This window comes from Rhodamnia argentea, chromosome 4 (genome assembly GCF_020921035.1).
Source record: "Rhodamnia argentea isolate NSW1041297 chromosome 4, ASM2092103v1, whole genome shotgun sequence".
Classification (NCBI taxonomy): domain Eukaryota; kingdom Viridiplantae; phylum Streptophyta; class Magnoliopsida; order Myrtales; family Myrtaceae; genus Rhodamnia; species Rhodamnia argentea.
In genome coordinates, this window is record NC_063153.1 from 15,179,512 (window position 1) to 15,201,964 (window position 22,453).

The 22,453-nt window shown below is 40.3% G+C and overlaps 3 protein-coding genes across 5 annotated transcripts; 1 reads left to right on the top strand and 2 right to left on the bottom strand.

The window, feature by feature from the left end:
* Nucleotides 1–3,107: 3,107 nt before the first annotated feature.
* On the top strand, nt 3,108–10,005 carry LOC115749137 (subtilisin-like protease SBT6.1). 2 transcript variants are annotated; one of them, XM_030685837.2, is made up of 10 exons: nt 3,108–3,863; nt 4,418–4,546; nt 4,700–4,852; nt 5,106–5,222; nt 5,666–5,850; nt 6,951–7,214; nt 7,325–8,396; nt 8,874–9,371; nt 9,486–9,546; nt 9,642–10,005. In XM_030685837.2, the coding sequence occupies exons 1-10, from the start codon at nt 3,336–3,338 to the stop codon at nt 9,731–9,733; spliced, it is 3,099 nt and encodes a 1,032-aa protein (XP_030541697.2). In that variant the 5' UTR covers nt 3,108–3,335; the 3' UTR covers nt 9,734–10,005. The 2 variants fall into 2 exon arrangements, with proteins under 2 accessions (XP_030541697.2, XP_048133257.1); XM_048277300.1 differs by lacking the exon at nt 3,108–3,863 and having other exon boundaries at nt 5,096–5,222.
* Nucleotides 10,006–10,473: 468 nt separating this feature from the next.
* LOC115749138 (ras-related protein Rab7-like) lies at nt 10,474–14,181 on the bottom strand. 2 transcript variants are annotated; one of them, XM_030685838.2, is made up of 7 exons: nt 13,903–14,181; nt 13,292–13,318; nt 13,089–13,188; nt 11,907–12,053; nt 11,750–11,830; nt 11,343–11,488; nt 10,474–10,877 (listed from the first exon to the last, which is right to left on the bottom strand). In XM_030685838.2, the coding sequence occupies exons 1-7, from the start codon at nt 13,953–13,955 to the stop codon at nt 10,811–10,813; spliced, it is 621 nt and encodes a 206-aa protein (XP_030541698.1). In that variant the 5' UTR covers nt 13,956–14,181; the 3' UTR covers nt 10,474–10,810. The 2 variants fall into 2 exon arrangements, with proteins under 2 accessions (XP_030541698.1, XP_048133258.1); XM_048277301.1 differs by lacking the exon at nt 13,903–14,181 and adding an exon at nt 13,750–13,846.
* Nucleotides 14,182–17,040: 2,859 nt separating this feature from the next.
* Nucleotides 17,041–20,837, bottom strand: LOC115749158 (proline-rich receptor-like protein kinase PERK1). Its single transcript, XM_030685861.2, is given in 9 exon segments — nt 17,041–17,555; nt 17,723–17,884; nt 18,036–18,183; nt 18,434–18,510; nt 18,633–18,703; nt 18,815–18,901; nt 19,086–19,652; nt 20,209–20,521; nt 20,524–20,837. Coding segments are annotated over 9 exon segments (1,995 nt in total). The 5' UTR covers nt 20,773–20,837; the 3' UTR covers nt 17,041–17,234.
* Between the last annotated feature and the right edge of the window lie 1,616 nt (nt 20,838–22,453).

The window sequence follows — 22,453 nt, forward strand, 5'->3', positions numbered from 1 at the left end:
GCAATAATATCTGCTCTTTTTTTTTTTAATACTATGTCTGTTGTTAATTTATGTGGATAGCTCGTTTTGATGCTCTTGAATGAACGCTGTCCCAGTGGCAAAGGGTAATGTTCAAGGCTCCCTTGGTTTAGTAGAAAATGAACTAGCAAATAAAAAATTTGAAAAACATTTTTTAAAAAATAATCATTTATATTGTTTAAATTAATTAATCAATAAAAATATTTTATTGTCGATAATAATTTAAATTTAAATAATTTCGTGGATGATGAAAATATTTGTTTATTTTTAAAAGTGTTTCAAGGTACCCTTTTTAAATATTTTTGCAACAAATGAACATAATTTTTTTTTACTGAAGTCCACGAAATTCGAATTGATAAAAAAAAAAAAAAGATAAAGGGAGAAGTATGTAAGTTTTCATTGTACTATAGCTTATTGTTTGACAAATGTTTTCGAAATATCAACAAGAATAAAATGCAAAGAATGGATAAAGAAACACTATAACGTGTTTCAATTCTAATCGGTATATGTCTTATGCGATTTAAATTGTTCCTTTCTAATTCTTTCGCTCTATATCTATCTAGCAGAATATTGAATTCTAAACTTCCAAAATTGCATTTTATATGTCCAATTTACAAATCCATTTTTGTTTTTTTTGGTTAGTTTTACACACAATGGCTTATAATTCCAAACATACAAGGAAAAATTCCAAATAGGGACCTGAAATGCTTTCATTTTCTCAAATAAGGACCCGAAGTTGATCTTATTTCAAATAAAGGATCTAAAGTGCCATCATTATTTTAAAATTTTAAATATTGGCTTGAAGTATATATTGTTTCAAACAACGGCATGAAGTGATTATATCAATATGAAAAATGGCTTCTCACTAGTTGACCGGGGGCATTTTTGCCATTTTATTTTTTTAAAAAATAATTTTTTGTTTAGTTATTTCTTTTTGGTTTTCTAAAAATTAAAAGAAAAACTAAAAAAATAAATACATGCAAGAGGGGCTACCTCCCGGATGGGGCCTCCACAACTAGGAGAGGGTCACGACCCTCTCCCGGATCTAGGTCATTGCCGACCCTTGCCCAAGTCCGGGAAGGGCCACGGCCCTCGCCAAGGTCCGGCAACCCTTTCCCTCTCCCTCTTGTGGTGAGGGCTTGCTACCGAGTCCTCACGGGAGGCGGCCCTTCTCACTTGCGATTCCTCTATTTAAAAAAAAAAAATTAAAAAAAATTGAATTAAAATTATATTTTAATGAAAATGCCATTGATCAACCGGCGGGTTCAAACCCTTCTATGAAACATGCATAACCATTTTAGGCCTTTATTTGAAACAAAGGTTACTTTAGGCCCTTTAAGTGGAATTTTCCCAACATCCAATTTAAGAAATTTGTGAACATTAATTTTTATTCGTCCCCCTTCATCGCGGATTTATGAAAGAATGCAAAACAGGGGCGCGGAAGGTAGCCCTTCTCACGTGTGATTCCTCTATTTTTTTGTTAAAATAATAATAAAAATAATTGAATTAAAATTATATTTTAATGAAAATGTTTCAAATTGATAAAAACCGGGAACAAAGAAACAAGTTTTTTGTTTCCAAAAGTGTTCCCTTTTCGAAAAGTGTTCGGAACATTTGGGAACCATTTTTACGTTTTCCAAAGTGCCTTTATTTGAAATAAATAGGGCACTTCATGCTTTTTATTTGAAACGAAAAAAAAATTGTTACTTTAGTGCCCTTTTAAAGTTTTGGAATATTTTATAACCCAACATCCAATTTAAGAAATTTGTGAACATTTTAAATTTTTTTTATTACGTCCCCCTTCATCGCGGAACATTTATAGAAAGAATGTTTCTTTTTTAAAAGTTTTTAAAAAAAAAAACACCATACACATACTAAGGGTTTGGCGGTGATTCCGTTCCCAAAAAATGATTGCTCAAAATCACTTTTTCTGGATGATTTTTTGAGAATCAAAACTTTGGTAACCGTTTAAAATTTTTGTTCTTGGAATAGAAACGTTTGGTAGTTTCACAAAATTAATTTTTCATTTAAATCAAATAATTATATAATACATTTGATGGCAAAAGGGAAAATAATCAAATAGTGATTATGGAAAAAAAAAAAAAATGTAAATGTAGTTTGCCATTTTCATGAGTAAAGTGTTTATTTTTGAAAAGTAATTCTTACATTTAAAAATTTGTCTAAACTTTGTTTGTTAATTAATTTTTATTGATTACCCAAAAAAGTTTCCTGTTTTGCATCTTGTAATTACAAATGAACTTTGTAATAATATTTTTTTCTTCACCCGATTTGACAAAATTTTTCGAAAAATGGAGATTTAGTTGACGACGCGGAGGGTTGGGCCCAATCTTAATAATAATAAAAAAGTAAAAGTTGAAAAAAAATAATAGGAAATAAAAAATAAAAATTAATTAGAATAAAAAATAAAATAGCTTAAAATTTGAAAAAAAAATGTGTATTAGAGGTCCCTTTAATATAAAAAATAAATTAGATTTAAAATTTTTCTAAAAACTAATTTTTAAATATAAATATAATTTAAATTGAATTTAAAAATAGGCTTAAAATTTTACAAAAAAAACTAATTTAAAAAAAAAATAAAAAAAAAAAAAAGGGGGGGGATGACGAGAATTTTTTTCAAAATTTTAGCTATTTTCAATCTAAATTTTTTTAATTATTTTTAAATTATTAAATTAAAAATCTAAATATTTTTATTTCCATTTCTTAAATTTTTAAATTTTTTATTAAATTTTCCTTAAAAAAATTTTAATTTAAGAACATTAGTTTTTACAATTTTTAAAATTGAATTTTAATTTATTTTAATTTATGTAAGTTGAAAATACGTGGACTTTTTTTTTAAAAATAACATTTTATATTAAAATTTTAATTATAAGTATGATGGATAAGTCATAAGTATATTGTGTAAAAAACCTAAAAGTGTTCCAAATACCTTTTTTTGCTTTTGAAAAGTGGTCCAAAAGTGTCTCACCGGAATCAATGCTTTTTTCATTTGCTATGCTGAATCAAACAAGCTCTAAGTGGCCCGTGCGGGCACCGGATCTCTACAGAGTTTTCGCTATCGAATCGAGAAGACAACAAGTACGACCGTCCACCATTTTGGGCGTTAACCCCAGCAAGACCAATAGCATATCCCCCACTCGCCGGAGCTCAAAGTCTCTCTCCCTTTCACTCTGTTGCATTTTCACTGCCTGCGATCTTCCTTCTCCTTCCGATGTCGCCAATCCTCGGCCAGAACAATCGGCCTCCGGCGACTCCACCGTCCCCCTGACAACCGCCGCCCCCCCTCCCCCGGACCCGCCATGACCGCTTCTCGAGCCCCTCTGCCACTCGCTCTCCTCCTAGCCCTCCTCTCCGTCTCTCTCCTCCCCTTCATCCCCACTCCCCAGCCTCCCCAAACCCTAGCTCCCACCGCCAACCATGCGGGCGCCAACCACATCGTCCGATTCACCCGCTACGATCGCGCCGAGGATCACCGCTCCTACCTCGAGGCGAGGGTGCGGTCTCCCGGCTGGCGATGGGTCGAGAGGCGGAACCCGGCGTCCGGGTACCCGACCGACTTCGGGCTGGTGTCGATTGAGGAAGGGCCGGCGAGGGAGGGCTTGATCGGGGAGATTGGGAGGCTAGGGCTGGTCAAGGATGTGAGCCTGGATTTGAGCTACGGGCGAGGGTTGCTTGGAGAGAGCGGCGAGAGAGTTGGGGCGTTCGTCGATGGGATGAAGCGGCCGGGCAAGATTTTCACGTCCATGTCGTTTAGCGAGGGCGAGGGGGAGTACTACACTGCGATCAGCAACTCTTCGATAAGCTGGAGACGGCATCTGTTGGCCTCGGTGGGATGCATTTTGTTGTTCGGCGAAATAAAATCGCGTTTTCTAGGTTTCTGGTTTGCTCAATCTAATTAAGCGAATGTGGGAGTAAGCGTAATGTGACGAATTATGTGTTTAGCTAGCTAAATTCTGTCAGTTTAATAACTGTTGTCTGGATGCTGGGATCGAATTGTTCACTCGATCTGATTAATGTAACTGCTGTCGAGATCCTGAAGATACTCTTATCTTTTGTGCTTTGCTTATTTGGTTTAGACCAGCAGATTTTGGCGTTTGACCAGATAGTATCACAGATTTCTTGTGTGTTTCAGATTGAAAATGGGGATTTTTATACTTCCATCTTTGGCAGAATCTTTGTAAATCCCAGTATATTTTCAAACTTAATACTTTGTTTCCTGGTTTCCATGAATAAGTGTTCTGACTTTGCGATACCTGGATTTTTTTCCCCGTTTCTTTGGAGCAGAACATGCATGATAGTTATTTCTGGATGTCCTCTTTGCTTATTTACGTGGCCTAATACCTGTTTTTTTTTTTCCTATTTTAAATTTCTTGTTGTTTAGAGATCTCAAGTCACATCCATGTTTGGAGCCAGCACACTTTGGGAAAAAGGTTATACTGGTAAAAAAGTTAAAATGGCAATATTTGACACCGGTATTCGGGCTGATCATCCACATTTCCGCAATATAAAGGTACTCATTTTGATGGAACTTGTTCTTGGTTGCTAAGCATTAGTTTCCACAGGTGAAGCGAATGGAATGTTGCAGTGTGCGGAGAGTGGATGTTCAATTTCTTAAGCTCCATCCCTGGTATTGCCACTGACATCAAATTTGGTTGACTATTAGGAGCGCACAAATTGGACCAACGAGGATACTTTGAATGACAATCTTGGACATGGGACATTTGTTGCCGGTGTCATTGCTGGTGTAGATGCAGAGTGCTTAGGATTTGCACCTGATACTGAAATTTATGCTTTTCGCGTGTTCACAGATGCACAGGTAATTCTTCTTTTGGATCATTGGTGGCTAAAAATTTAATTGAGTTGTTGCTTGCATAAATGCATAATGGATTAGAGCGAAGTGCCAACTTATTAGCATAGTTTTTGGGAACATTGAAGAATTGGGCGTCTGTTTGGCTAATCGGGGACCACATTGTTTTATCAGCCCCCACATAGGAATATTGTGGCATATGTAGTGTACCGTTATATGTTATTTGCAAGATGATGATAATTGTGTATTCAGCCTACTGCAGGTATCATACACATCATGGTTTCTGGACGCGTTTAACTATGCTATTGCTACAAAAATGGATGTGCTAAATTTGAGCATAGGTGGACCTGATTACCTGGATCTCCCGTTTGTGGAGAAGGTAGGCTCTTGTTATATGTCCAGAACATTTAATTACAGTGACAGGATGCCGGAATCATTATGGGCTTTTCATGTGGGTTTGTAGAAATTAGAGTAGCCTGGGCTAGTTGATGTCCTTTGTCTGGATCAATTTTTTAGTTGTGTTAATAATTGAATTAAGGACTTTTTAGTACTTCTGCTGAAAAAGGTTTATCAATTTATGCTTTAAATGTCCAAACTGCCCTCCCATTTGCTTTTTCATGTTTCAAAGGTTGATCAGTCTTGCTTAATTGTTTAGATTTAATTTTCAGAATTCTTTGTACGCCATTTCCTGCTTTGCAAACATTTCCACTGTCATGAACATGAGTTTCTCAGTAGTGAACTTTGTTTAAATCTACCCTCAGATTTTAGCATACTTGCCTAGTATATATGCGGTGTAGGTTATCGACTTAATCCGTTTTCCAGGTTTGGGAAATTACAGCAAACAACATAATAATGGTTTCAGCAATAGGAAATGATGGACCACTTTATGGCACTTTGAACAACCCAGCTGATCAGAGTGACGTAATTGGTGTTGGTGGTATTGATTACAGCGACCATATAGCCTCATTTTCCTCACGTGGCATGAGTACTTGGGAGATTCCTCACGGGTAATTGATGTTACTTACTTCAAATTACTTAAGAATTGGTCTACTGTCTTTTTCTATTTGGTTTTGCTCGGACAACTTAATTGGATTAATGAAGGAAAGAATCATGTGGATTGCACTTGCTTTGGATAGTTTACAAGAGCTGTTTTGTTTCTCAATGCTTGAGATCAGTTTACCATTAGGTCTTTAGTGAGCATAGTTTTCATCATGTTATCCGTAGTTCACATCTCAATTCAAGTCCTTGTTTGCATGAGTAGTAGTCAAATGGTGGCTCCACATGGTTCATGTCATATGCAATTGACGACATTAGTGAATTGAGTCCCAATCTGTCAGCCAACTCTTCCTAATATGCTTCTGTCTAAAGAACTGTTTGGTGACTGAATAATGATGCAAAAGTAAATAAGCATGTCTTCTTGAGCTCGCTGAAATCAATTGTTCTTTTGTTGTGTGGAATTCGTTATGAAAATGCTAATATTGGGGGTTCTTAACTACTAAGGCAATTTTTATGATCTTGTTGGTGAGCAGGACTTTTTTAGTTTGCGCTCTTTTATAATAATTTTTTTTATCTCTGCAGAAAGCAAGAATAAAAATAGTTTCCCATTCCCATAAATCTTTTTTTAAATGTATTTGATACATAAAAAAGGATAATTCTGCACTTGAATGAAAGTCATGAAAATATGTTTTGTGGGGGGGAGGGAGAACTGCAATAGTGGTCCTTGTCTTATCATTTAGAATAAGCACAACAAAAGCAATTAATAGTTATTTTCTCTCTCAAAATTTGAGATGTACAAGCCGATTCAATTGTTTTTTGGTTCACAACGGTTTCCAAATTTTCACCATTTTATGTCCTGTATTAACCAAAAAGGAAATAAAGTCGAAATTTCCAAAATTCCAATTGGACTTCATTGTTCTTTGGGACTTCTGGGCCTAACAGCAGTTGATGGGAGGCAGAATTGATGAATGTATTGCTTGATTTAGTGCTCCTTTGCAATTAATTGAAAAGTTGAAAGTGAAGTTCTGTGCATGCTTTCTGGAGAGGTTCTATACCTTATGAGTTGCCCTTGGCTTGTTCTAGATTTTTAAATGGTTTCGTTACTTTGCAGTTATGGTCGAGTAAAGCCTGATGTCGTTGCATATGGAAGGGAGATCATGGGGTCCAAGATCAGTACTGGCTGTAAAAGCTTATCTGGAACTAGCGTGGCAAGTCCTGTAGTTGCTGGTGTGGTATGCTTGCTTGTTAGTGTTATTCCTGAAAGCAAGAGAAAGGAGATTTTAAATCCAGCGAGCATGAAACAAGCACTTGTGGAAGGAGCTGCAAAGCTTTCTGGTCCTAACATGTATGAACAGGGTGCTGGAAGAGTCGCTTTGTAAGTTTGCATAAATACCCTGTCTGGATGTTGTTTTCTTGTGTTAGTTAAAGAACTCCTCTAGCAGTCTTTGCTTTTTATATTATTAACTCTAATTTGGAGCTTCTCAGGTTAGAATCATATGAAATACTGAAAAGCTACCAACCTCGGGCAAGCATCTTCCCCAGCGTTCTTGATTTTTCAGATTGTCCTTATTCCTGGCCCTTTTGTCGTCAACCTCTCTATGCGGGGGCAATGCCTGTAATTTTTAATGCCACCATTCTAAATGGTATGGGTGTAATTGGCTATGTTGACGGACCACCAATTTGGCATCCTTCAGATGAGGAAGGGAATCTTTTAAGTATTCATTTTTCATATTCACAAGTCATATGGCCTTGGACTGGGTATCTGGCCTTGCACATGCAGATCAAGGAAGAAGGAGCCCAGTATTCTGGAGAGATAGAAGGGAATGTAACTGTTAAGGTGTACAGTCCTCCTTCTCAAGGTGAGAAGAGTCCTCGAAGTAGCACCTGCGTTCTTCAATTAAGACTAAAAGTGGTTCCAACTCCACCAAGGTCAAAACGTATTCTCTGGGATCAGTTTCACAGTATAAAGTATCCTCCAGGTTACATTCCTAGAGACTCTTTGGATGTTCGCAATGACATTCTCGACTGGCATGGGGATCACCTTCATACAAATTTCCACCTGGTGTTCAACATGTTGCGTGATTCTGGGTACTATGTAGAAACACTTGGCTCACCTCTTACTTGCTTTGACGCTCACCAGTATGGAACACTTCTATTGGTGGATCTTGAAGATGAATACTTTGAAGAAGAAATCGAGAAGCTGAGGGGTGATGTAATTAACTCTGGATTGGGGTTGGCTGTGTTTGCAGACTGGTATAATGTCGACACGATGGTGAAGATGAGGTTTTTTGATGATAACACGAGGAGCTGGTGGACACCAGTAACTGGAGGTGCTAATGTTCCAGCACTGAATGATCTTTTAGCTCCATTTGGAATTGCTTTTGGAGATAAGATATTGAATGGCGATTTTTCTATGGATGGCGAACAGAGCCGTTATGCATCTGGAACTGATATAGTTAAGTTCCCCAGAGGTGGCTATGTGCACAGCTTTCCTTTCCAAGATAGTTCAGAGAGTGGGGCTACTCAAAATGTACTTTTGTCTGCGGGAATGACCAAGGTAACGGTTGAGCTTTCATTCTTAGTCTGTATGCTATATGTATGCCAAAGGTTAGTTTACCAAGTGGAAATCATATCACTGCAACATTTACATCAAATGACATTCTACTGCAAAACGTTTTTGTGCTTTTCCTGTGAGTGCTTTTCTTCTTGCCATTTGAAGGAGGAAATTTTCTAAATGCAAAATCTTTTTCTGGTTTTGTTCTTGCCATGAGGAGTAGGGAGTGTTCTGAAACTCTTAGACCGTTACTGGAATCCTTGAGTTTCATATATAGTTGACTTAGTAAGTGCCCTATGATAATCAGCTTTCACATCTTTCTGCGGTGACAATCGGAATGATATTAAATAGTGTCCAGCTGTAATAATAGGTTGAGTTATAGTTTGCTTCAAGTTAAATTGTACTGCGGTTTCTGCTTTTAAACCTTGGAACCTACATTATGATACTGAATCTTATGGAACTTTTGTTGATATATACCAGGCAGACTCCCCAATTCTTGGCCTTGTTGAGGTTGGACAAGGTCAGGTTGCAGTTTATGGAGACTCCAACTGCTTGGACAGTAGTCACATGGTTACCAATTGTTACTGGCTTCTAAGGAAAATGCTCGATTTCACCAGTGGGAACATCAGAGATCCTATGCTTTTCTCGCCATCGGTGAAACAAGATAATCCTTTGTACATAGATGACAATCAACTGCCTTCTCGCAGAACTGATGTTAATTTCTCCTCGTATTCTTCTGTTGTGGGGAAGGAGTTAATCTGCAGGAGGGACTCCAGATTTGAAGTATGGGGTACAAAGGGCTACAATTTACAGGTTAGAGGAAGAAATAGAAGACTTCCAGGTTATCCAGTTATCGATTTGGGAAGGGGTCTCAATTCCACAGCTGAGGTTTTCCCTAAGACTCGTCCCAAGTCGAGAGAGAAGAGAAAGGGCGACTCCAGCGGGAATGGGTACTTGGGTCTATTCTATAGAGATGAGGTGAAAAACTTAACTCATCCTTGAATTTCTTCCATCATCATGTTGGTGACTTGGAAAGGTGCTTAGAACCATAATCTATTGCCGCATGTTGATGTTATTGTTTTCCCAATGCAGCTTGATATGCCCGTGCTAGTTCCTAGTCATTGGCTTGCTCCTGCGGTAATTGCAGTTGCAGGTCAGTGCAATTAGCTCTGTACATCCAAGTACCTGAAAAAAGTGCATTACCATACAGTTGTCCTATGTTTAATTGGCTCGTTTTCTGTTTACCAGGAATCCTCCTATTTTTTAGTTTCTGGAGAATTCGCCAGAAGCGGCGTCGACGAAGAAAGGGATCTGGCTCTGTTCGGATGGCAAATCTGTGATAGAAAGATAAAAGTTTTGATAGAATTTCTCTTTGTAGACGCACAAACGAGATCCTTTAGTGTAACAATCATTCATCCCAGAAGAGAGTTCTCTTATCGTAGGAATTAGTTTCTCGAGAAGTACATAGAAATTTTTTTTCCGCGTTGTGCAAGGTTATGGATGCTTTTCTGGTGGCACAAATTTTCCGGCAGTAATGAAATGTTGGATGCAATTTGAGGCTTTGCTCTACTATTAAATCGATCGGTTGGTACGGATCCGAGCCGTCAGCCAATTTCTTCTTTCTCCCTCTGCTAACTGTTAATGACGATGTCAACGTTCGGGTGAGTCGTTTGGAGTCGTCCATAGTAGGTACGTCAGGAGCGTGCCCTCTTGTCTCAAGGTCTCAGCTATGTAATGACCCGTGAGCAAGTGCTCGCCATCCCAACTGCAGGAGTCGATTGGCGGGACAGCGATCTAATCTGCATCCTGACTTTGTTTTCTTGTTTTAGTTTTACAAAAAGCAACCAGAACCTCGTATTCGCGAACCTTTGGCAAAATCAGCTAGGATAGAGATTTCAGGATCAGAATACGAGTCATGATGATTGATCTTCAGACTGTAAATCACACGTGATTCCTAAATCTTTTCGAGAACAGACATGGCTGCGGTGCGAAGAATTGCGATGGAGTCCTTAAAAACATTTTGCAGGGTCAAGATCGCAATATTGAACGAGGCTCACGTGAGTTCTAAGTTGGCATCGTGCCGGAGAAGGGTTAGATTGGAAAAGCAATGACCGCCAGTGAGATGGAAAAGAAGTGTACATCTCTTGGAACATCTGAATAATCAAAATAGACAGGATTGCATGACCCATAGCCTTCAGATTCTTGAGATAATACACAACCATTTTCACACCGCATGACTTTGGAACCGATGAAACTGCAAATGTATTTTGCTAAACTGATGAACATTGCTAGTGATATACACGGCACTCCCGACAACCGGCAGTGAACTGACGATTCACAGTCAGCAGAAGTAAAATGATGGCCATCTTTTGCAAGTCTTGTCTTGAGAGATCAGCAAATCCAAACTCTAAAGCTCTTCAACATTCACAACCGGAAGAACGCTGCTGCTGTCCACCGCCCACATCAATAGTGTCAGGAAGGTAGCTGCATCAAAACAGAATTCAGGAATAAGCATTTTATTCTCGGTAATGTGTTGATACATATATAATGGAACTTCAATTGATGTTGATATGTCTATCATGGAACTTCGATTGATGTATGAAAATACGCCACAGAACAGCACGTCACATTTCCAGTAACTTTAATCACAGATTATTAATTTAGATGACTTCAGAGGTTCGCCATCAAATCCATAATGAAAAGGCACTGTCTAATCAAAACCAAGTTGATTCTAAAGGTAACGGTGGTGAGAAACTTCTCGTTCAGCAGCAATCTGATTCTTGAGCTCAAATTCATGAAAAAGAGGCCAGAAAACATGGTAGCTGTTTTGACACGCAGCATTTGATGGATCATAATAGTCTAAGGTGTCACTGAAGTAATCAGTACATATACAAGAAACTAAATGTGGAAAAAAAAAGAGACATGCAGACATTTTTGCAATGTACTCACAGTTCTTCTTCAGGCTCATTCTTAAGAGCATTCTTGGCTATACATTGGAAAGCTGCTTCAACATTAAAACCTTCTTTTGCAGAAGTTTCAAAATAAGAGATGTTTCCCTTAGAGGCACACCATGCTTTCGCTTTCTTCTCAGATACCTGGTTGGTGGAAAGATTGATTCATGGTGAGTGCCACTTCAAAACAAGTAAAGCTACCAGTAGAAATGTAAATAATCTTGTGGGGAAGGGTTGATTTGTGATAAGTGCTACTACAAATGACAAGTTCATTAATTTGTTCGTTAGGGTCACCCCAGCAGAAATGTAAATAATCTGCAAGCCACATTTCCTAAGACCTAATAGCATTTTTCCGTAGTATCAAATTATATCCATGCTGTTAGGACTTGTGAAGAGACATCTCACCACACGACTGTTGCCACTGTCAATGTCAATCTTGTTCCCCAACACAACAAATGGAAAGTTCTCAGGGTCAGAAGGGCTGGCCTGAAAACACCAACAAAAGTTATATTATCGTATCTAGTACCATGAACACACAGATGTGAACGTGTAAGACAGCTACCTGAATGAGAAACTCCTCTCTCCAGTGGTTAAGGTTGTCGAACGATTTCATCACATTCACATCATATACAAGAACACAACAGTCAGCTCCACGGTAAAAAGCAACACCGAGACTTTGGAACCGTTCCTGCCCCGCTGTATCCCATATCTGAAGGTATTAACACCATGAGTATCACAGAGAAATGTCCTGGGTATACGGGTTGCTATCATGCCAAATGTTCTATGTAATGACTTTCAACAAAGCATGCGGCTTCCTCAGAACGACTTCACATATCCACTTATGTTGCCTATATTGCGGAGTTTGCGAGGTCATCTAACAAGGTGCAAACACTCTAGAGAGGACATGGCAATCAGAGAATTGGAAGTTGGACAACTCTCCCAAGTCCTGACTACTAAAACTATCATCAAAAAGGTTTTATAGTCCTAAGAGCCCTCCCGACTCCTCCAACTTTGATAAAACTAGCTTTAAACTCTCGAGAGAGGAATGAGGATACTACAATCAAAGAAAGAAAATAGACAAAGCTCCTCCAAGTTCTTCTTGATTATAATACTTATCCAACTTCCACTACTATCACAATCCCAACATGGAAACAAATGGCGGGATTGCAACTGCACATTCTCTAAAACACGATATTTCCCAAAAGCGGGCATTCGTTTCCTTTGATAATGGAGTGTCTATCTTCTAGATGGCCAGACTGGCAAATAGAAGCACAACCACAGGACTAGTTATACTTCACGATCCTAGACATCAAATTCTTCCAAGAAAATGCCGGGCAGGTAAGCAACTAGCATCATAACAATTCACCTGGCTGAATGGCTTACACAGCTTATCTTTGGTTTATTTTCAAGACACCTCCTAGGAAACTAAAGCAGGAAAAAGTAAATTTTGAGCACCAAGGAATCATGCGACAGACCTACATATCGTCTAGCCAATATCGAGCTCAAAGAAAATAAAATTATGCTGTTCTCTGTCCAGCGACTATAGCAGAATTGAAACTCAGCTATATAGTTGCTACAAGTTAAAGAATACTAATGTTGCAGCGCATAATGAATTACACAAATTTGCAAGTAATATCCGTCAAATAAGAAGCTACAAGCCATGGTGAAACTATGAAACTAAATGTCAACATCTAGATGCAAAGAGAGAGAAATTCATAATTTGATACTCTGCTTCATGTCTCACTTGCAAAGTGAAAAGTCTATCCTCAAACTGGACTTCCTTGGTAAGGAAATCTGCCCCGATGGTTGCTTTGTACTGATTACTGAACTTTCGGTTCACATATCTAGAAGCAGAGTAAAAGGGTAACGCAAAGGATTTAAAAAAGCACGTTTTAGTACGAGCTGAGATTGAAATAACAAACTGAACAGATCAACATTCGAGGATACTGATTCATCAAAGATGTCTTTCCAACCCTGCAAAAATAAAAAAGGACCAAAATTTAAAGTAATAAAACAAATTAAGAACAATAGATTTGCATAAAACGATGCAACGAGAAACCCAGAACAAGCTCTCATTGCTTGAAACGACAAGTGAAACAATCTTAAGATTCACTCAGTCGCCACGACCGCAGCGTAAAATCCAATTCTATCCTGATTTGGCATATGCCCATCTAATTATCTCACCACTCAAACACCCTGCAACATCATATTCATCTAAAACAATAACAATAGCTTCGAACGTGGTTCGGGTTCCATTTGCAACAAATCTTTTCGGATGGACATTTAACCTTGTCGCCAGCATAAATTTTGGACACACGAATTCCCATTAACCTCAAAATTCCAGCAAATGAATAGTACAAACAAGTTGAGCCTGACAAGTTCAAAACTTCCTACTTTCCTTTTACCTCCGATCTTCCCTGTCAAGAACCAGAGCTACATGAACAGGATTTCCCATCCCATCGACCTTCGGATTTTCCTTGGGCCTCAAACAGAAAACACACAACACTAACAACGAAAGAAGAAGAAACAAAGGAACAAGGGGGTGATTAGCAACATACCCGCTGTCACCAAGGATTATGACCTTGAGAAGCATGCGTCTCCGAGAAGCCATTTTGCGAATTCAGAGAATCTGCGCGCAACCCTCTCTCTCTATCTCTCTCTGGTGATCAATAGGTGTTCTCTTTTTTCGGGCCAGTGATCAAGGGATGTTCAAAGGGCTTCCTTTGGGATCGTGCATTTACAGATATTTTTCCAGAAATCTAAATGTCGTTGGGCAAAGTTCTATTTTTTATTTAAAGAATCGAAAATAGAACAGGATGTGCAGCTCCGAGATTCGCTGTTTTTGGAGCTGGACTCCAATATTCTCAATATGGACGAATTTATAATTTTCATTATTATTTAGTTAAGGGGAAAAAAAAACCGACCACAAAGACCAGAAAGCAATGATTGGACATCATATGGCAACTACTGGTCTTTGTACAGGTCATCAGCGATAGAACAATGGCAAGAACCTCACGGCTAATAAAAAACAAACAAACGTATAAAACATTAAAACACATCTGACCCATTATTACTTACATAAACTAAAATACAATTCGCATGTCCCTAAACAAAATCCCACGTTCAAAGGACCAAAAAGGCTCCTCCTTTGCAACCTCGTTTTAGCTTTTGGATTTTTTTTTTTTTTGGGTCGAATAGCTGTTGGAAATTAAGTGGTAACGTATCGTGGGAAAAATACACAACATTGTTTGTCATAACAAAAAATAATAATAATAACACGAATAAAGCGCTAACAACTTCAATAATGATCAACTCAATGAGTAAATGATATAAAATTACAAATCAAATTGCTATAAAATTGTGATAAAATTATACAGGAGGTAGGGTACAGCTAATCAAACTTTTTAAGGTGATTAGTTCTTACCAATAGTGCTGAGCAGTTTCACGAATTATGCCTTCAAAGATACAACACCTTAAACTTGTTTGTATTAGTACTATACGATACGAACATAACTATATCGAACACTTCTCGAAACCGATACACTTAGAGAACAACTACAATAAAAATGAGAGGAGAACTTCAAGGAGTTCTTCAAGTGAAAACAACTGCAAAAAACGGAAAGGACAAAAACTCAAAAGTCATGTTGGTTATGCTCACATTTGTTAAACCATTAAAGAAACGCGTGAATTAAAGAAATGCGTGAATTTAAGAGACAGTATCTCACTTTGCTCACCTTCGTTGATCCATTAACCCACCACAATTACAACATTATCAAGAGTAGAGGTACGTAGGAGCTCATTGGTAAAACGTGGGATATGTTTTTAGTACTTCTCCCCAAGTACATCAATTATACAGCTAACTTAGTATAATTGACGAACCATATTGGCCAATTAATATGCATCTCAATCGACTTATGTCTAAATCCTAAAGCTCCCATTTTTTACCAGCCAAACTTCTTCACATCTCAGTGCAAAGTAACATGGTTGTTACAAAAGAAGAAGTATTCATCTTTCCAAAGTGTTGCTTAATGACTTTATTACTACATGCATAATTACTTTAATACTGTGCAAGTTTAAAGTAATTTCTTTGCCTTCGACTCATTGCACCCATTGAAAACTTTGTCTCGATCCATCGCTATTTACGGATACTAGTTACTATTGATTTTCCACTTATGTGCCTCAAGCACAAGAATTGAAACTCGAAATGATCTTATTCCTCTCCCTTTCTCTTTTTCGACGATTCGTGCGTGATACAATAGTTCCCTTTTGTTGAAGATAGATCGTGTCCTTTTCAGTTATTTTTATAACAAGAAAGCATGTTATGGGCAATTTTGTTTCGAAAGTATAGATTTGTCTTTGTCACTTTTAACTTAAATATCACACTGTAAAATGCCCAATTTTTCGAAAGGGAAGAAGAAATGACGTGATAAATCTCCTTAGCAAAGTTATTTACTTTAGAGGGCTCTGCATATATATAGGTCACTGTCGTTGCCACATTGTCTGAATTTGATCTTCCTTGGAGTCTTGAATATCATAATGCCTTCCCACCGGTTTTATCTCCACTAATTTGCTCTTCACCATATGGGAAAGTGATTCGACCTCCTTATCATGTCAGTCACATCACTCACATGCTTTGTGCCTTACTAATGAATCTAGAACAAGAAACACAATATGTGAACTTGACTTAGGCCAACGTCTATGTAAGGCTTTTCCTTCTTTTAAGGTATTCTCCTTGTCCTCCTTTGGTTTCTTTCCTTTTGAGTCAAAGAAGACCAGGCCCAAGCTTTCGGACAAAAGGCGGACAGAGAGGTCCAATAAGCCAACAAATACCAATCTGCAAATCACCATCATTGATTCGTTTTTCTCTCAAGCCACGTGCATGAAACGTTATCAAAAAGGACTGTGAGCTGGCCATCTGCTCCTCTAGCCCAAAGAAGTCTACCATTTTGTCCCCTTCAATGATTCTAAACCATCTTGCACAAAACTTTCCTTTTGACTCTATTGGATAGAGTGCTTGCTTTTTCTCCATGGCATATTTGGGTTTGCGGGTCACTGCCCATTAAATTAGACTCACTTCCGAAAGGAAAAATTTTGTTCAGCTCTTGATGTTTTAGTTTTGATTAGTCCTAATCACAAATGAACGAACAATTAAATCCACATTGAAGTTCAGGATGCAACAGAAGACGTCGACGCGTTCATCGGAAATGCTAAAAGTTTTGAAACCCAATGCTACCGAGCTACAACTTATCCACGCGTTACATCACCATGAATCACTTCAACCAACCACAAAGAAAAGGGTAAATTGGATATGAAACCAATTGCACCAGATATGTTGGCAGGTCTTTCTTAATAGTGAGAGCTTGCCAACTCCAAGTAGCATCTGTCCATCCACTCCAACAACCTATTCTGACATAAGTTTCTTTTTCTGTTGGGACAAGACAGAGAAAGCAAAGAAACAACTTTGGTATTTGATGAATGACAGCTATGGCACCATCATTCCACTTAGAGGACAACCTCAAGAAAAAAAAATCTAACATCTTGGTGTACATTTAAATCCCCTCACAAGACAAACCAAAAACTTGAAAACTTGAAAACCAATTCAAGCAACTTCTGTTTCACTCTACCAAAATACAATACGAACAGAAAAAATAGCAAGTTCAACCACAAAGGAATCATCAATTACTTACACGTAAAAATCAAAGAATCGGCCAACAAGTCATTTTTCTTATACTCTCAATGCTAATTACATTGTAAAAGTTGTTAAATTCAAATTGAGAGGACGGGGAAAAAACTATGTCAATACTTGAAAATCACATGCCTGTCTTGCAATCCCAGGTGGAGCATAAAAAAAATGAGGTGTAGAAACTATACAAGGCCACGACATGTGAGCTCAAGAGCCTCCGCTGAAACCTCGACTGTCTCTCTTCATCCTTCCCATCTCCATTTCCTGGGTTGTTTGGCGGGTACTGGTAGGATTCTCACTGCTCGAGCCAGATATGTACTTGCCATATTCACTCGTAGCTTCACTGTACTCACTGCTCCCGTACTCTTGGCTAGCTAATGCCATCTTCCTGAACTTTTTGAGGTCTTCATTGTATTGGCTGGTGTCATAGTCCGAGCTCCCATAGGAACCATAGAGGGCACTGTGCCCGGGTCTGATACCTTCATTAAGGTCAGAGAGAGATACATCCCCTTCGAGGGCCCGAACAATCTGTTCATTTTTTCACAAGCAGATCGTCAGAATTCCTATTTCCAGACACCGTAACAGATTTTATATGAACTTGACATGAGTCCACGAACAAAAAGAACTGTCATTAGTCATGAATGTAGCAAGTGGCATCTACAAGAGATATTAAGCTCAGGGTACTGGAATATTACCTGACTCATTCTTGGTCGACGCCGTGCCGAATGACGAACGCCAGCGGCAGCGCAAGCCACCATACGAGCCATCTCATTGTGGTTATAATTGTTCTGCAGCCTAGGATCAACAAGAGAGTCGAAGTTTTCATCTTCCAGAGCTCGTGTGAGCTGAGGCCTCGCCTGTAAATCATAACAATGATTCTATTTCAACATTGCGATTCTGATGACTAAAAACGCTGAATTTCAAATCCCAGCCAAGACCCCACAAAGAAGTGAGGGTCACTTAGATAGCATGGGCTATAGTTGTGAATATGAGAATTGCATGACTCACCCAATCAACCAGACTATCATCCATAAAAGTATGGGTCTGGTCCACAGGTCTGCGACCAGTAATCAACTCCAAGAGCATGACCCCATAGGAGAAAACATCTGATTTTTCTGTTAGTTTCCCACTCGAGGCGTATTCCGGAGCAAGATACCTACAAGTGAGAAGCACATGAGCAGCGAAAAAGATGATTAATATACGCCTTAATCCAACGCAAGCCATGAACACATTTCAACTAGATAACCTATAGAAGTAACTAAAAACTGCGCTTCAATGAATGAAGCAAAAAATGAACTAACGAGCAATCGCTCATTTTACGAACATGCTGAAACATCTAAGACAGACTAAGCAACCAGCTCACATCCCAGTCTTTCGAATCAAAATATAAACGGCACAAATCTTACCCAAAGGTGCCCATCACTCTGGTAGACACATGAGTATTTGTTTCGGAAGTAAATTTTGCAAGTCCAAAATCCGCAACCTGAGAGCAGAAAAGCATTCAGAATTCAGGGGGGGTGCAATCTACTTGCTCTGAAATTTTAACTGACTGCATATGGAAACATCAACACCAACTCTAAATTTATTGAATAAGTTCGTTTTTACCTTTGCCTCAAACTTGAAGTCCACAAGTATGTTTGATGCCTTGATATCACGATGAATGATCTTAGGATGACCTGCACAACAAATGTTTCTCATGTATATAAGAGTAAAGCCCTAGAATTCACAGTTTTAATCAACAACTGATTGAATATAGATAAAATGGAAACAATACATAAAAAACTTACAATCCTCATGAAGATATGCTAGTCCTTTGGCCGAACCCAAAGCAATTTTCAGTCTAGTTGGCCAATCCATGGTCGGGCGTCCCTTTCCTGCAACAACCATTGTCCATCAGAATCCTTTCCATTAAAAGCACAAAGCACAAAGTTCTCCAATTAATTTTCCCTTTCTTTTTTCACATAACCCCAGATGCTAACTAAAATACCGAACAAACGAAGAAGAAGAGGGGGCGACATACACTCACAACATAAATTGGATTGAAAAATCCAAACTCACCATGTAAGTGGAACTCCATAGTGTTGTTAGGCACAAACTCATACACGAGCATGCGCTGGGATCCGGCCATGCAGTATCCAACCAAAGACACAAGATGCTTGTGATGAACTCGGCTGATTATTTCAACTTCAGCTTGAAACTCACGCTCTCCCTGTCCGCTCCCTGCCTTCAGTTGCTTCACCGCTACTTCTTTTCCGTTGGGAAGGACCCCACGGTGTACGTACCCAAAACCTCCTTGTCCGAGTAGATTTGCATCTGAGAAGCCATTAGTCGCCATCGCCAGTTCCTCATAAGTGAACGTGCTTTTGGAGAAACCGAGAGAAACTCCAGGGGATGGAGGAGGATATGCATGTTCAGGCCCTGAATAGTTGGAGCCAGAGCCTCCACTGCTGCTCATAAAAGGAGGTGGAGGCGGAGGTGTCGGACTAGGACCACGAGCAGGTGAATGCAGCGGGCGTGACGCAACTGCTGGAGGAGGATTAGGCTTTGGCATCATGGTGACAACATGGTCAGCAGGCGGCGGAGCATTTTGTTGCCAATGTCGGGGCGGGCCGCCATAAGGATCAGCTGGTGATCAGCAAAAATAACTACAGATTCAGCCAATGCACTAAAACTCCTACTTCATGCGACGCTAGACTTGAATGCTATCAAACAGATTGCATCGCCCGACATCCTAGCTTCATATTATGATGAAGTCACTCGTAGGCAATCAAATGCATGCGGTGGTCTCTTATCCTCGATGGTTTTGCTCTTTATTACAAGATTAAACATCACATGCAGGAAAGATAAAGCTCGAATTGAGTGGCAAAGACAAACATTTTCCGCTCGTCAACCGAGCTGGCTACCTCAATAAAATCACCAAGTATTTGACGATCGAATATGCATTCTAGCAGTCACATTGATCGAATTCTGCATTCGAATGCCTAAGTCAACATTGGGGTGACCTCTACTTGTGTTGTGAAGAATGAAACCTAGCTGAGTTGAGAATGACATTCTCGAGCAAAATTTCACAGATCTGAGTCCGATCCACAGCAACCAAAATACTAAAATGTCCAATGTCTAACGCGTAGTAATGAATTTCGTTAAGGGAAAAAAGAAAGAGGATGAAGACAAAAGATGTCACCTTTAGGACCGTGAGGAGGTGGAGGGGGCAGATAATACTCCTCATCACGGTCTCTTCTCCTCTTCTTCTTGCAACATATAAACAGCAAGGTCATCACCGCCAGCACCACCACTCCACCAATGGCAATCCCCACCACGAGCCCCGTCGATATGGTGGACCCAGACGGAGGAGACGCGGCGGAAGGAGGCGGAGGCGGGCTCTTGGCCGTGGGCGTCGTGGAGCTCGTCGGCGGCGGAGGAGGACTTTTGGCAGCCGGAGGGGAGGGCGTACCCGAGGAGGACGGCGGGGGAGGGGACGGGGAGGGGGAGGCGGGGAGGACCCGGAGGAAGCCGGCGGCGGAGGGGACGCTGGCGGGGAGGTGGCGGGGAGGGTGTGAGGAGGCGGCGGGGAGGGCGTGGCCGGTGGCGGCGCGGAGGGGGTGGCCGGGGGTGGGGCTGAGGGAGTAGCGGGGGGCGGGGCCGCGGGGGTGGCCGGGGGCGGGGCGGAGGGGGTGGCCGGGGGCGGCGCGGTGGAGTTGGTCCCCGCCGGGGGTGAAGGCGAGGAACCCGGAGCTGGGGCCGACATCGCCTTCAGAGGAGGAGATGGAATGGAATGCGGAGGAAAACCCAGAAAAGGAAGGGAAGCGAAAAAGAGGAAAAGAGGAGGGAGGGTGGGGTTGTTTTCTTGAGGGAACCGAGAGAAGGAAGCGAAACGCAAGGTGCTCTGCTCTGCTCTGCTCGACAATGGAGAGGAGAGAGAGAGAGAAGAGGGCGCTGCGTCGCTTCGCTTTATCTCTCTCTTTCTCTGTGTCTGTCCCAGAGTTCAATCCAAGTGTCCTTCTCTCACCAGAGAGAGATTTCAGAGAGCTGTGTGAATTTGAATGGGATTCTTTGCATTCACATCACATGCGTGCACAGAGAGAGAGAGAGAGGAATGATGAGTGATGTCCAGTGGGGACAACTCTTTTTTTTTTATCGAAAGTGGGGACAATTGAAATGAAATGGTGGTTGGGGGGACCCACACACGACCCAGTACCCGCCCGCCCCGCGTAATTACCCGGATTTACGCGTCCGACCGACCCTCTCAAAAAAATATATATATTTATTTATTTATTTCTTTCGCCTCCCTCGATTGGCGCGAATGGGGCCGGCCCTGTTCTTCACTTTTGTTCTTCGGGGGTTCGAATTGCAAAAAATTAGGGTTCATGATTGGGGGTTGGTCTCCTACGATGGCGAGGAGCTGTCGATCTCATGGTCGAATTCCACCGCCGCTCTCCCCCCCTCTTCCGCCTCCGGACAAAAAATAAAATACATCCGCACCTCCGCTCCGCTCCGACCCGTTTTCGCCGTTTTCCATCATCCCCGTCCGGATTTCTCTCGAATTGGGGGCAGGCACACGTGTCGCGGGCAAAAACGAAAACCAATTCGGGAAAAATCTTTATTGACAGCTGCTTCGTGAAAAAATTACCAAAAATGAAAAAAATGGGGAGGTGTGCTGAGATCACGAGAGAGATCGGATTTGACATTCGTTCCCAAGGTTAAAAAAGCTGGCGAGGAATTGACCAGAGATCCTCTCCATATTTACCGCGCAGCCCTCGTAATTACCGATAATTATCGAAATGGCCCGCAAGATGAAAGAGAAAGGATTAAAGAGAAATTGAAAGGTGGAGGTGACTTTTGGTTTTTGGTTGGGTGATGCAATTCCAACGTCCCTTTCTTTCCAATTCGACACGGCTTGGGTTGGGTGAGACTTCTAGTTCTTTGCTAATTTTCTTCCCGAATTGGAGATTCGAGTCTCTATTTTGGTCACTGATGGTGGCCCGGTGGGGGGATGATCTTCAATCACGCCGCCCATTCTGGCATGCGATCGATGCAATTGAAGCTTTTATATCGATCCCGAAATCCGCAATAGCGTAGCACCGCTTGTGCCGTTCTTTCCACCCTTTTGCCTTCGTTTTTACGTCCCGACCTTTTGGCCTGCTCCAAAGCCAATCCGGTGTTGGGGGACCGATTCGATTGCCCTGGTAAGAAATTTCAAGAACCGGCCTTGACCTGTTCGTATTCCCCGGCAGGAAATAATAATGTCAAGCACTCCAACCCAAAGCTGGCCATTATGGTGTCTTAAACGAGTACTTTTTTTTTTTTTTTTGCAAAAGAACAAATATGATAAGAGCAATTAAATAAAACATAAGAACAGAAAAATGAGTAGACCGGTTCCCTGATCGACCTTAATACTGGCTCTGGTAAGATAGAATGTAAATTCTAGA